The sequence below is a fragment of the Lipotes vexillifer genome, unplaced genomic scaffold, assembly GCF_000442215.2.
Source record: "Lipotes vexillifer unplaced genomic scaffold, Lipotes_vexillifer_v1.1 scaffold1399, whole genome shotgun sequence".
In the NCBI taxonomy this organism is placed as follows: Eukaryota; Metazoa; Chordata; class Mammalia; order Artiodactyla; family Lipotidae; genus Lipotes; species Lipotes vexillifer.
The window spans coordinates 814,899-830,481 of NW_006782449.1; the positions used below are offsets into that span (position 1 = coordinate 814,899).

A 15,583-nucleotide genomic window follows, 5' to 3' on the forward strand; every position below is an offset into this window, starting at 1 on the left:
GGGCTGCAGAAGGCTTAGTTCATAGTGGGAATTAAATTTGACTCGGGCCTTCTAATCGGCCATAGATGAGACTTTTTTTTTTAATGGGTTATCATCTGCCTAAATCATTTGTTCCTTGAGCAGGTGAACCTTAAATATATAATACAATTTTCACAAATTGGTTGCTCCGGAAAAAGGAAAGGGGTAGTTTTTTCTTGAACATAATTAATTCTTAACTTTGCAACTCTTTTGAAATGGCTCCTTTTTGATGAGTCTCCCCCTTGCCTAACAAACAAAGCTGTCAGAGCAATGTCTTTGTCTCCCCTCTGCCTTGAGCCGTTACCTCCCTACCAGTCAGCCGGGAAATCAGCAGCCTGTACTGGGATGTCAGAAAGCACGCAAATCAGACCCTGGTCCATCTTCCTCATCCGCCTGTTCCTGACTTTGGCTGCCGTTGGGAAGAGATGCCAAATGTTTGGTTGGTGCTTCAGGTACAGAGGAGAGCGTGTCCTGAACCTCACTTTGCGTTGTTTGTTATAAGTAAAGGACCAGCCCTAGGAAAATGTAGGTATTTGTAGGTCTTTGCTGTTACCTCTCCTTTTCTTTTCGGGGCTCATCCTCACTTCCTAAGCACTCACTTCCCTGTATATCTGGCCTGTCTCCAGCTATTTCCTGCGTTTGTACACAGATGGACACTTCATTCAGGCTCACCCTAAACTCAAGGCATCTGCCATGCTTGTATCTCATGAAAGCAGGTTTGTCCTGTTTGCTGTCTGCCAGAGCACGTGCTAGGGAAAATGCCTCAACTGAAAGCATAATTGTATTTGTAGAAATTTCAGAGACCATGCGCAGCCAACTGGGGACACACCTACAGCTCAGCAGGCCTTTCAGTCACCCCTCAGATTGTCGCTGCCTGTTTTCCTCCTGAGCCAGCCGTACTGCTCCCCAAGGCCTGCGACCAGGGTGGCCCCCTTCCCTCTCAGGCCCTACAGACCCTGGGGCTGTGAAAGTTTGGTCAAAGTCCTTTTTTTTTTTCGTTTAGTAACTGTTATACAAAATACATGGTTCAGTCCTTTAAAAGTCTTTCCCTTGTGATGGTGTTTATGCTGTGAAAGTTGGTCAAAGTCCTTTTTTTTTTTCGTTTAGTAACTGTTATACAAAATACATGGTTCAGTCCTTTAAAAGTCTTTCCCTTGTGATGGTGTTTATGATAGCAAAATTGTACCTGCATTTGGAAATCTCTTCTTCAGAATTTATGTTAAAAGTAGGAAATTTTGTTTGGCTGGAGTTTTTTCCTCCCCTTTAAAAAAGTGATGAGGCCTGGAAATTACTAGTTGTTCTCTTTGATCTTGTTCAGTCTGTAAAGTGGGTGCAGTAGAGTCCTACATCCTGGTTTCAATTCTCAAATTTGACATTTGGAAGCTGAATAGCAAGAACTCTAGGAAGAGAGAGCAGTTTGAGAGAATATTCTGGAAAGTCATAATTTGTACTGATGCTGACCAAATCATTTTGGAAATCCGTGTCTCTCCTCCTCTGTACAACAGGGTTAATTATTTTCTTTGCCAAGCACATTGAATGTGCCTGTTAAAAACTGTTGGGTAAGTGCAAGTGTTGCTTCTTATTAATGAGACCTCTCAGTTCCTTTTCTTTCATAAGAAAAAGGGGGAGAGAGTGTTGAACAATTCAGCACTCTGTCTCCTGCTAGGAATAATTGCTTGATTTCTTTTATTGTTCATAGCACTTCTTGAATTAGATTAATTTCTTTATATTCCATTTCTGTCTTTTCAAGACAGCAATTTCTTTGACTAAAAATATAACAAGGCATATGATACTCATCCACGTATAAAAAGTAAACCAAACCTCCTTTTATTTTGAAACCCATTGTTTTGGAAAATGTTCTTTCTAGTTGAGCGTTTAAGATCCCAAACCATTGGGTTTGCCCCATCACAAAGCACTTATTACAAGTTCACTGTGATCCGCACACAGCTGCATCTAATGCCAGAATAGAGGGTTGAAGTCAGTTCAGGTGGTGCCTGCGCAGATCTGAGAGAAATTCAGAGATTCTGAACAAAAGACAATGGCAACATTTCCATTACACTGGGGACTGAAGCACCTCTCAGGCTGAGACTGTAATGAACTCACCAGATGTACCAAACCATTTAAAATAGTGAGCTTCCCTGAGCTACCATGAGTGGTGCTTGCTTTCTTATGAGACAACAGGTCTATCAGCTGACACTGCAGTCAGTACCCTGTGGTTTTTCTCTGTGTTGCTTTGAAAGACAGCCTGTGGGGCACCTTGCAGTATCACACTGTGTGTGTGTGTGTGTGTGTGTGTGTGTGTGTGTGTGTGTGTGTGTGTGTGTGTGTGTGTTGATGTGTTCTGATCTAAAGTATAGTTCCCCTTTGTTCAAAACAGACTTTAAAGAAACTAACACATTAAACTCAGTATCTAACCTTGACAGTAAAAACAGTGAAGGAAAACAGGACCGTGATTAGTGAAATGAGGAGGAAGTATTTATTACTAGACACCTAGAATGAGCATAAATATAGTTCTGAGTTTCCTGGCAGGAAAGCAAGCTCCTGTGAAATTGTGTAATTATCTTTTCATGGTAAAAGAAACCAACAAAATTCATCTGGAAAGATAAACATTTTCCTGGCAGAAAATTCCAAGATGAACTTAATTCACAAGATCTTCTATTAGAGACACTAGATAACATAATGAAGAGTGTCTTCAACTGACACGGAAGTATTCAAGTGGACGTTTCAAACACTATAAAGGATGAAGATATAATATGAAAAAATAGGAGCCTGTGTGCTTGGCTTTCTGCCTTTACTACAGGGCCACCTTAGCCAACCTCACGGAGGGGTATGTTAAGGAGATCATTGGGTTGGTACATCCTTTTGGACCTTCTGGGTTACAGCGTGCTCACTGTTGCACTCTCTTCTTATCTGAAGCACATTCTGGTTGCTGAATAAGGAGGGATGCTAATCTGAAGGAGGTAGGCTTAGCATTCTGCTTTGTGATTTAGGGGCCCTAACTCCAGCAGGAGGGTTGAATCCACCTCTACGTGGAGCTGGGCTTTGGTGGAGAGGGGGGCTTGCAAGAAGGGCAAGATTTTAGAGGAGCTTTTAGTGTGCTCACACTTTTGATGCATACCAGGACCCCAGAGCATGAAAGAAACTATTTTGAATGAAATATTTTTAATGGAAAGGTTGCATTAAATGTCATGAGGGACCAGACAGGAAATAAGGGAGTCAGGCAGTGGGTGTTAAGTACACAGACCCGCTTGAGTCAAGGCTGGGACATGAGAGCAAATGCCCAGGCCCACAGGGCACCTCCATGTTGCCACGTGCAAAGGCCCAGGATTGCCAGAGTGGAAGCAATCCTGGGCTTTTCCAGGAGAGGCTAGAAATCTTGATTTTAAATGATGTTTAATGAATCAGAATATAGGCTCAGAAACTGTTTTTAAAAATCATTTTGCAGGTCAAACCCAATATATGTATAATCTGGTTTCGTATATGATTTTTGGGGGGGTTCATTAAATGGCATACTCAAGTAATTGATTTATGTGATTGTTTACATTTGTCTGGTCATGGTTTTTTTTCAGCTTTATTGAGATATAATTGACATATAACATGTGTAAGTTTAAGGTGTACAACTTGATGATTTGATACACTTATATATTGCAAAATGATCACTCACCCTGGCGTTATCTAACACCTCCATACCATCATGTGACTACCATTTCTTTTTTGTGGTAAGAACATCTAAGATCTACTGTCTTAGCAACTTTCAAGTATATTCATCTGATCATCTTTAAATAAGGAGGAGTAACACAAATATTAATATTCATTGAATTCTTATTATGTGCCATGCATTGTGCAGAGGGCTATATATGTACTAACTCATTTAATCTTCACAAAGCTCTTTGAGGCAGGAATTATCAGTATCATTCTCAATATTGTTACCAACATCATCATCGTCATCTCTGCTTCACAGACGTGGGTGCTCTTGAGGTAAAGGGACGTAAATAACTTGCGCCAGCTTCCACAGTAAGCAGTGGAGCCCAAATGCAAGGCAGGCAGTCTGACTCAGAGCAGTGTCCTCTGCCAGCCCAAAGCCCAGTGCTACCAGTATAACATTTTTTTCTCTGAGTGTTGAAAAACAGGCATTATTTTGGATCCCACAGCACCTCGCCTAATGACAGGAAAGAACAAAACCCAAGAAGCACTAAGGAACGTTCCCACACCCCCATCCCTGTCTCCCTTCCTCATTGTAATCACTCAGATATGAATTGTGAGAAGTGTCTTACTGAAGTTTACAGTATAGGTGTGGCAGGGCGGAGGTGGAGGGGCCCTGAATCACTCAGTGAGCTTGATGCTCCCGCCAAGACTCAAGGCTCACAGTTCGTCATCAAGAAACAGCAGATGGAAACAACCCTTCCTAGCATTGCCTTAGTTTAAGGGAACACATTTCCCCATTCTTTCCTAAACCAAGAGGGGAGACCAACCTCCCGTTTTAAGCAGACTGAATATTGCTTCGTGTGGTAGAGATATGGTCTTTAATAGTTTGTGTAGAAACAATACAGTATTTTGCTAATTTGCTAAGTATTCCAGTCTTTTCCGTAACTATTAATATCATTAAACGTGAGTGTAATTTTTTCTTAGTAAAGACGTTTTATCAAAGACCGCGTCTAAAATACAACATCCTTTTTTTTTTATTCATGGTTATTTCAATGATGGCTATTTGGCAAAGGCTCAGAATTATCCCTGTTAACTTGTTTTTAATAGCATTTGATTTATATGTGTGCTCAAACCTCCAATGCATGCGTGTATGTATGTGTACTAATTGTGGCCATATGCATTTAAACACAGTGTTATTGGTGGGAAATGAAGCATAAAATGTGAAAGATGTATAATTATTAAGGGATTGAAATTATAGTTTTTGACTCCTTCCAGAACGGGGATGTTATGATACAGCTTTGATTGGTTTTCATTTCAGATGAAGTTCCTGGATAGATGTGGTGATCAGTTTTTCACCTTCCTAATTAATTGTAAAATTCTTCCCTCTCATGGGCATAAATGAATTAACACATTGGTTTGCCCGTTAATATATGCTTTTCCTTCGGACTCATGCTGTCCTCCCAAGTAGGAGACAGGTGGACTCCTCAGAACAAGGTCAAAGCCCCTGAATGTATCAGTGAGAGAACTTTGGTTGCTTTTCCTCTTTTTCTAACCTAAATTTTTAAGCAAAGAACATAATGGTTTCTAATAGCCATGACATAACTTTTTCAGCATTGAATGTACTTGCATCCATATGCGTAGCAGTTCTGTGCAATGCATACAATGAATGACTCTGAATTCTGTTTCAGACAATCCATGGTCACAAGGGACCAATCACTGCCGTGGCCTTTGCTCCTGATGGACGATATCTTGCCACCTACTCAAACACAGACAGCCACATTTCCTTCTGGCAGGTAAGTGAACATGCTGCAGGGTCTTGATGTGTGGTGCATGATCCACTTTTGCTGTGAAAGGCTCCCTTGTGCCCTCCCTCCCTTCTTTCAACAGATATCAAGTACTTATTGCTTGCTGGTTATGTGCCAGCTGCCAGCATGCAGGGGCTACTGAGAATACAATTAGCAACCTAGAAGGAGGGGGTCTGCTCTCACCCAGCTTTCAGTCTGAGGGAGACACAAGTAAATCAGCAAGTAACTACAATACAAGGGGAACCTGGGAGTAAGGCTGTTGGCCGGCTTCACAGAGGCAGTGACACCGGAGCTGAGACATGGTGACATCAAGGAAGGGCCAGGCATTCAGGGTAGGGAGGGGTAGGTGTTTGGAGAGAGGTAGGCGTCATTCAGATGTAATTGAGGGCCTGACCCGAAAGGAATTGGGGCAAGGAGCACTGCTCAGGCTGTTAATTTACAGAGGCATCCAGACAACGCCAACAGGGCATAGGGGAGAGGGTAGCCTCGTATTAACTTCATGCCCTATTTGTATTATCTCATTTTCGTTGGCTTTCTGAATTTCCACATAATGCTCTTCATTTCCAAGCTATTAAAACATTTTCAAAAATCTGAGTATCACTGACTGGCAGTACATGAGAACAGCTCTGTTCGATTATGATTACAGTGAATATTAATTTGAGCAACTGAGTTTTATAATAGAACTTGTTTCATCCTCAGTGATTAACCTCCATACCATCTTCTTTTTTTTTTTTTTTTTTTTGCGGTACGCGGGCCTCTCACCGCTGCGGCCTCTCCCGCTGCGGAGCACAGGCTCCGGACGCGCAGGCTCTCAGCGGCCATGGCTCACGGGCCCAGCCGCTCCGCGGCATGTGAGATCTTCCCGGACCGGGGCACGAACCCGTGTCCCCTGCATTGGCAGGCAGACCCTCAACCACTGTGCCACCAGGGAAGCCCCCCATCTTCTTTCTAATTACCTTACTTCTGATAATTACAAAAAAGTTAAACATTACCAACCCCCCCCCCCGCAAGTTAATATAAAATTCTGTTACCTATCCTAGGACGCAAGTATGTTTTATGAGATTCCGTTTATTGCTTTGAAAGCTAAAAAAGCAAATAAAAGTTTAAACAAGACTTCACAATGTGACGATGATTTTTAAAAACTCAATAGCTATTGTAATGTAAAACAGATACAATAAATTGCTTAATTAACTACATGCTATTGAAGCATGACAACTTCCAGATCTGTCCTAGGTTTTTCTACTTTTCCTCAAATTAGTTTTCCAGTCTGTTTTCTTATTATCCTTTCTTCCAGAATATATCTCCAGCATCTTAATTGGCTCATATTAAACCTTTCCTTAGAGATGTCACCGAGTCTTCACTTTTCCTAGTGGGTCACCCCAGGACTCGTATTTTATCCTACTGAAATCCCACAGCAAGTCCATAAACAACTCTTGCAACATTCGTCCTGTAGATAGTGTCTCTACCAACTGTTCTTTTCTGCCAACGCAGTGGTGTCTGTGACACCAACTGTACTTTGATACACATTTTCCTGAATTTCCTGTTCTCTTGAAATCCCAGAGGAGTGTGCGTGTGAAACTCCCTTCATTTGGCATGTATCCGGTGTGGAAGCGCTGGGTGCCAGCCTAGCTTTAGGGACATGGAACCAAGCAGTCTCGGGTCCCTGCTTTCCAGCAGCTTGTGTTCGCCGCATGCTTTATTCTTGGGAGTAAACAAAACCAGATCTCTTCTTTTTTGTTGTTCAATTTTTCTTCCTGCTAAGAAAATATACTTCCTTATATAAAGGGATACCTTCTAAATTGGCCAGATGTGAAACTTTCCCCAGTATTTTCCTGAATGTCTAAGTGGTAAACCTTTTCCCCCTTACCTAGGTCTTCAGAGTCCTATTTGGATATGTTCGTCCCTTCCTTGAATCTTTTTCTATGTTTATCAGAGTTGCTCCCCGGCTCATTGATGGAATTATTGTTAGCATCTTCCTCACCCTGGAGATCAAGATCGTTCCTTAGATGCTGTCTTTTTGAAACACCTTTTTCTGTCCTCCAGGCTCCTGCTGTTGCCTCTGGGCTTCACCAAGTGCACTTAACCCTGCACATCTGTCCACGCGGCTCTGCCCAGCTCCTTTCCTTTGTCTGCACTCTTTTCTCCAGGGGCACTTTGTGTTACTTGCAGGGGTGGGTGTTCAGCAGACAGAGCACCCAAGCAACTCAGGCAACACCCAGGTCTTTCTTGCCTCTAAACCCAATGTCAGAATTTAAAATGTGGCCCATTTTCTTCCCTGCTTAAATTATACCCAGCTTGGTCTTAAAATTTAAGTGGAAGACACAGAAATATCATTTCAACTTTCTCAAGAAAATACAATAAAACCTCTTCCAGAAGTATAGTGGGTTTTTATTTGAATTAAAGGGAGTCCAAAAAGCAGTGTTAGATCTACTGTGGCTCTCCCCAAGTGGGCTTGGCTGATTTATTTATATACATATTGTTTAGGTCTAATGATGTATGATAATACTTTTATATGATTCCAGTAAATGTACTGCAATATATTTTGAAAACTTAATGAAGCCTTATTAATATAGAGCCTTACAAAAGCCATCAGCTATTAAAATCTTTGCTGAGAAATGAGTGTTAATGAGAATTACTGGTTGGATAATTACTCAAGTGAGACTTAGTAAAAGGTTTGGGTGCAACATTACTTACACTGAGAATAGCATTAAAACATTTCCTGTTTTGATGAATTACATCTGTATGTATGTCTGTGTGTTCAGAAAATAATCTTCTCAGAACTGGTCTTGTGAAGCATTATTTTTAAAGGGAAGGAAAAAGCCATGGTTGCCGTTAGTTCATTTACATACTCAACTGCTAAATGATGTAATTTGGCAATCTTTCAAGCCCTTTGATTCTCCAACAACATATTCCTACTATTTGAATATTTCACTTCAGTGTATCCATTGGTATTTGAGCCCGGAGAGTTTAGTAATGAAATACAACCATCATTCTCTCACCTGAATTTTACCACCACCCTCCAACAATTAAGTATCCTCTTCCAGGAATGCTAATAATAAATTAGATGGATATTGGTTTCATTTAATTTTCTTTATTCCATCATACAATAGAATACTATTCAGCCATTTTAAAAGGATGATGTAAATCTATAGTCATTAACATAAAAAGATTGCCCTCAACATTTTGTTGAATGAAAAAAGCAGATTGTGCAACTGCCTTCTAATATGAGCCTGTTTATGTAAAACTCCTTAAACCTGCTTCTCCTTATGTGGCTATAGGCTTGGAGATCTGGAAGGAGGTTTACCAAAAGGTTAGTGATTGTCTCTGGGAAATGATATTTCAGGGGATTTTTGCTTTCTTTTTTATACTTCTCTTTATTATTTGAATTTTCCACGATGAGTATTTATTATCTTGGTAGTGAAGAAAAAAGCTAATGTGACCAAATATTATAATTCCATGTAGTTTTCATTCATGCAGGACTCAGATTGCCTTTACTTTAGCATAATTTGTAGCCAGTCTCTGATCAAATATTAATATTGAATAACAAAATGGCTAGTTGTTTTGGTGAGAGCTCTTCGATGGAGCTTTACTGGAAAAATCAATACCCACCCTTACTTCAGATTCATCTCTTATTTGAAGAGATCATAGGAAAAGGATGGTCTGAGGAACAACAAATTATACTTAGCATGAGAGCCTTTGTCTTTCCATCTGTTTTCTACCATAATCGTTATGTACTGTGTAGAATTTCACATAGCCCTGTTCTGAGGCAGGAAGGCTCTTTGACCCTAACAAAGCATTTGTCAGTCATTTGAAGGATGATTCAACTTGCAAGGAGAGCCCAGATATAATAATGGACTTTTTTGGGAACTCTTTCCACCTGTCACATTCCAATAAGATGTTCTCTCCCTGCCCACTTTAGCCTTCAGCCCACTTCTTGTACGTGGCTAAATTTGAAGGAAGGAATTAAAAATAAGGATGTGTCTGAGCCTATCGGATGCCCCTAGCTTTTTGAGCCACGAGCAGAAATCAAGTTTCATACACATTTTCATAGAAAATCCATAAAGAATGAAAAATACTTCGTAGTTATTTATCAACTGAGAAATTAGATTTTTTAAAAGCACAGTATGCCTGTTGATGCCGGTTCATTTTAACCGGCAATTTTCTGCATCATTTGGATCTGCTCTGTAAGAGGACTAAATAATGATGTACTGTTACTCTTTGTACAAGTGAGAACTAGCAAATCAAGCTCACCATCATTATTTATATTTAAGCTATTTGGGAACCTCCAGAAAGCAATAAGGCCCTGATTTTTATCTTTTATGGAGTTTTTGGAAAAAGGAGGGAAGGACGCAAGGAAAGAGGTTCTTAGAGGATGACGGTAAGGTACTGCCTGGCTTTACATGTTAACTGCACTTTAACAGAAAGAGTTAATGATAATCATACATTTGGTTTTAAAATGTGACCTCGTACACTAGTGATTTTTTTTCACCTCTGTGTGTTCGGCACTATTATTAATGCAGGAAAATCAGTAACATTAGTCATCTTAAAAGGGTTATTACTCAAGATGATTTAAATTGTGAAAATGTCAGTGGAGCCTGCACGTGTCCTGCCAGAGATGCCATGATTTACACCCCCTGACACCATCCTGCTTCTGAGAAGGGCCAGGAAAGGAATGGCTTAAATATTTTGCACTGATCCAAATGCAGAGCATGATATCAGCAATAACACACCTTAAATGTCCTAGGACGTGCCAAGGTTTCCTGTGTCAACCGTGTGTACACATTGGAGCATAATCTGCATGCTTCACGGAAGTCCCGTAGAATCATGTACATTCAGGTGGAGGTACTGCTGGAGAGAAGAATTGGACATGAAAATTAGTGCAAAGAAAAATATTATTTCCAAGCCCTCTTTCCTGATGGTCAGTGTGCTTGCCGTGTGATTTGTAATAGCACAAAAGATGAATATTGGAAAAATGTTAAGTAATATTTAGAATCTAAAGGATTCTTCAGACTCAGTCGCTCAGATGACAGTTCACTTAGATAACGGCCATTCAGCATTTAGCACTTCGACATGAATGCATAGTTGTTCATGAGCCATAATTTCCATGTTATTTTCCATTTACGTGAACGAATTAAGAGAACTTAAGACTCAAGTCAAAGCCAGAAAGGCTGCCCAAAAAGCAGAAATCACCAGCTGATTAAAACATCCTGCCAATAAAGTGTTAAGAGTGTGCTCTCTTTAGCGTGGCAGCAAAACAGTGGGCCACACACGCAGTGTTGAGAGGCGGTTGATTCTTGTTTTTTCCTTCAGAATAAACTAGCGCTTTCCAGAGATCGGATTTTTTAAGAAGCAGGTGAGGAGGGAAGGTGCGGTAGGTGGACAGGAGAAAGGGGGGTAAGTTTTGAGCTTTGATCTGGTCACCTGTTACTCTGTCTATTGCTTAACTTTGCTTCACTTTCTCAAACTAATTCTAAGTCCCCAGACTTGTCTTTGGGGGCTCATTCTTCAGGGGATGCAGTGAGCACTATTACTGAGGAACAGAGAAGTCTGCCCTTTGAAATACCCACTGTTTCCAGATATTGTCTGATTGGACCGTTTTATTAAAATGTGTCATTTAGCCGCCTTCTTAAAGATGGATGGGCTTTCCTGCTGTCCAGTTCTACCCACGAGGTAAAATTTCTGCGGGTTTATGCATTTGCCGTAACAGCATCAGAACAATTTCAAATACACTGAAAGGAGCCCTTTAGAGGTTAACAATAGACTCTTAGATGACCGTGAAGCCTCATGATGGAGGAGAAAGTGACCGCAAGGGTGTGTCCCTCGAACCCCTCTCTGTGGCGGGGAGAGGGAAGCGGTTCCTGCAGTGACACGTGTGCTCTCCTGTCCCCGTGTCCCTCCAGATGAACACCTCCCTGTTGGGGAGCATCGGCATGCTGAACTCGGCGCCCCAGCTGCGCTGTATTAAGACCTACCAGGTGCCCCCCGTGCAGCCGGCGTCCCCCGGCTCCCACAATGCCCTCAGGCTGGCCCGGCTCATCTGGACCTCCAACCGCAACGTCATCCTCATGGCCCACGACGGCAAGGAGCACCGCTTCATGGTCTAGGGCTCGTGTCTGCATCCCCGTTCTCCCAGGTCTCCAAGCCCAGAGTCCCGTCCTTCCTCAGTGCCCAGCCCCGCCGGGGTCACGGGGGGCACAGCCGGGTCTGTGTCCCTCCGCATGGTCCCCGGGAGCAGACTCCTGCTCGTGCCACCTATTGACTGAGGCATGCACACATCGCTCCGCAGGAAGTGGCCGTCCGGTCCCCAGGTGGTTTCTCACCGCCGCAGAGGGAGGGGCAGCCAGCAGTCCCCTTGCTCGGTGCACCAGAAGCCCGGAAATCAATAACCACTGTGATTGCACTGCCAGCCCAGATCAGCAGTTTCCTCACGCTAAACCCCACCTCCGAATGCTGTTGGCAGCTGGTTGTTCTGACACTGGGTTTTGAGGTCGTGTGGCAGTCCTAATTATTGATATTATTTTCCTTTGGATTTCCTAAAACGTGCTATTGTTTACCAGAAAGATTCTGTGTTTACCTGGGTTTTTTTCCTCCGGGAGATTGCTAGGCAATTACTCAATCCAATTTCCTAGGGTTTAGCCACTACCTTCTTTATTAACATCTAACCGATTGGAGATTAATGAGAAAATACACACACACACACACACACACACACACACACACACAAATTTTCCTTGTGGAGACTACAGTTTCCCAGACACCTAGCCTTCTTAAATGCTCATATCCCGCTTAAGGGATACTGTATTTAGTAGCTCAAAATCAAAATGATCACTACTTATGATCTAGTTAATATAATTATCCAGTCACTATAATCTCTTAAATGGACTTTTGTAATAAAGAACCAAGTTTGAAAGTATAGCGTATACCTGAAAAGAAGATTCTTTGGCTACAGATCTTTTTAAGAAAGAGCTTACCCCTTCCTTCCAGAAACTTCACAGACCTGCAGTTCCCATAAGTCAGCCATCATGTAATAGTTACAATTCAGCCTTCAAACTACTACTGATCAGTTAAAGGAAAGCTAAGACAGCATTTCTTTGAAACAAGTATCCTAGAAAGTTATTAACTACGGCACAAGCATTCAGGAGCATGCAGTCATCCTCAGTATCCGCGGAGGATTGGTTCCGGGACCCCCGAGGGTACCAAAATTCACGTATACTCAAGTCCCTGATATAAAATGGCAGAGTACACGGAGGGCTGACTGTGTATACAACTGTGGAGGCTCTCAACCTTTCCGAATCTACCCGAACATTGCAGTAGGGTGTTCGTCACACTTCCAAGTAAGCTTTAACTTGGTCATTTTCTTCTCCTTATGTCAGATTATGCTGGTTCTTCCTCACAGTAATGGAACAAAAATCTGTAAAATAATATTTTGGATGGCTCACTCCTAATAAACCTTGCTCTGTATATAGTTGGAGATTTGGTTGTTGGTTGGTTGTTGATTGGTTGGTTAATTGGGCAAAATGGTTTATTAAATACAAAAATAGAAAATGATTTATTAAATTCAGAAAAAATACGTGAAGTTTACAAAGCAACCAAAATGATAACGGGAGTGTCTAATTTTAAAAGCATAGATTGTCAGAGTTTATATAATATACAGAAAAAGTAGGATCATAGTCCAGGAACAAATACATCTGTTATTTTATTGAAACCGATTTCTAAAGAACATGTTAGGAAATTAAGACCACTAGAACACCTCTTTCATATCGACATGAAGTTTGTCATTTCTAGTGATGGCAAACCCATCCTATACCTTGGTTTTCGACTTTAGGTATTCTTAAAAAGTGAATTTATGCCATATGCATGTATATTGTATTTATAAAGATTATATATGTAGCTTCCCAGGAAGAAACTCAGAACTATACAGCGTAGACTTGCTTTGTTTGGTGAACATGCTGTTGTGCCCGATATAGATAGAGAAGCCTGAGGAGAACAAGAGGTGCTCTCGGTTTTTCCAGTGGTTTCCCGAGTCTTCAGTGCGAGTACCTAGCACGTGTTCACTTTATGAACTGAAATGGGGATTAATTTATTCTAGACTACAAAGCTGCTTTGGAATGATGAAGTGTAAAAGTATACCTTAGAGATTTTTTTTTTTAAACAGAATGTTCAGGGCATCCGGAGGAAGGTGTGAGGCTGTGGGCAGGCCACCCCAAAGCATGGACGGCACACCCCATGGAGGGTTAGAACAAAGCTGTGAGGGCCCTAGGAGCCAAATACCCGGGCAGTGGGCCTCGGCCAGCTTGCCACACAGCCTGGCTGCAGACAGCCAAAACTGTTGGCCCCTAGAACATCACAATTGTAAAACTCTGGGGTGGATGGTATCTGATGGTGAGACAGACACCTCTAACTGCTAAACCAACATCTGCATTCTTGTTCCCACCAATCTCTCCTTGGCTGTTTTGACAACCACAGTTGCAGACTTCATCACAGCTCAGATTTTCTCAGCACTGAGGTAAACTTTACCTTGTCATCCCAGTGTACGCTTTTGGTGTCTTATTGATCTTGTTGGCACTGTATTTGGACCTGTCCTTGTAAACGTAGAGACATATGTGGCTTCATTGGTAATTTACAAGTGAAAGATGGTGTGATACCTGTATGAAAATGTAATGATTGAACTCACTGTGTACAGCACGTGACATAAGATGTCTGCCTCTCAAGGCATTTCTTGATGACTCCACTTAACAGATTCTATATGTGCTGAATGTCCCTGTGTACTTACGTGTGTTAAATAAAACTGAATTGTACTGAAGATTGTTTTTCTCATTAAAAACCTTGTTCACTCTTAAACGTTCTCAGTTGAGATCCATATGCTTTCTCCCAATTTTGGTACCAAATTAAGCCTTCCATTTCTGTCTGATTATTCATTTCCCTGGAGAGCTAGCTTCAGGACAGGCAAACTTGTCCACAAAGGAGAGCAGAGCAGTAAAGGAGTCTCTCTCCCAGCTGTGGAAGTGAGAACCACACTCCTACCAAGACCCAACAGCGCCCTCTGTGGTTTGGGCAAGGGAATTGCGTGCCTGTTGCTTTTATCTCCACCTTAAATTGCTTCTAAATAGACTGTTAATCGTACCAAATTTTATCTTGTCAGATTTGATGACACGGCTTGGCTGCCCTGGGGTGGGGGGCTGGGCTGAGATCATTAAATTAATTTCATTTAATACTCCGTTTGGAGTTGAATTTGAATCCCTGAGGAAAAGGGTATAATTGGTTTTCAGAAAAAGCAAGAGTAACAAAATAGGTCATCATCGCTCACAGAGGGTTAGTCATGTAAGTGGTGAATGTAGTTTTCTTTAATTTTCAGATAAGAATTAAATTGAGTCAATCATCATGTAACAATACAGTTTCCTTTAAGAAATAGACAAGCATTAAAGGAGTTGACTACAACATCACTGGCCCTATTCAAAGGCCTACTGTCCATCCCAGGAAGTGTTTTAACATCTCCTGATATCTTGAATGTATCCTTATAGGGAAAACAGGGGCAGTAACTGTTCTTTATGATTGGTGATCACATAAACTGATCAAATGTGGAAAGGGCATGACATTAATAGGAAGGTAAAGCCAAGCAGTGCTGGGTGAACTTTCACCTTTCACCCCTTTGGCTGACTGACAGAGCTGAGTGTTGGAGAAAATCAATACTCTGGAGCCAGGAGGGAAATATTTCTAACCTCTAACTAGAGAATGCATTTTGACAAGGCCAAGATAATCCAAGCTGCACAGGAGAAAGAGAAAAGAAGACTCATTTTTAAAGCTTGACACTTCAAGGTGTTTTTGTACAATGGTTTAGAGATCGTCAATACATACAAATACCAAAGGTCAAAAAGAAAAGCCAGAAGAATTTCAAAAATTAGATGTTCAGTTCTTTCTGCTGTTTACAAACTAAAAAAGACTACAGAGAGGTTCGTGCTTGGAACCGTTTAAATGAACAGCGCTCACAGTTGTGTGCTGTAATGTTATAGTCCGCCTTTAACCAAATCTTGAATTTTATAGAGGCAGCAGTGTGAAATGTTGAATGCCTAAAAAGTTGTTAAGATTTCTGGGTTTTGTACATTTTTTCTTGGACG

General features: G+C 41.5%; 1 protein-coding gene across 2 annotated transcripts in view; it reads left to right on the top strand.

Annotated features, from left to right (window-relative positions):
* The window catches only part of WDR7 (WD repeat domain 7), a 353,302-nt gene extending 341,624 nt beyond the window's left edge, over positions 1 to 11,678 (top strand). The window contains exons 26-27 of one of the 2 annotated variants that reach the window (XM_007455287.1): positions 5,352 to 5,456; positions 11,369 to 11,678. In XM_007455287.1, the coding sequence (XP_007455349.1) occupies positions 5,352 to 5,456; positions 11,369 to 11,572 (309 nt within the window). In that variant the 3' untranslated portion in view covers positions 11,573 to 11,678. The remainder of the gene's footprint in view (positions 1 to 5,351; positions 5,457 to 11,368) is intronic. The other variant, XM_007455286.1, reaches the window with a different exon arrangement.
* The last annotated feature ends 3,905 nt before the right edge of the window (positions 11,679 to 15,583 follow it).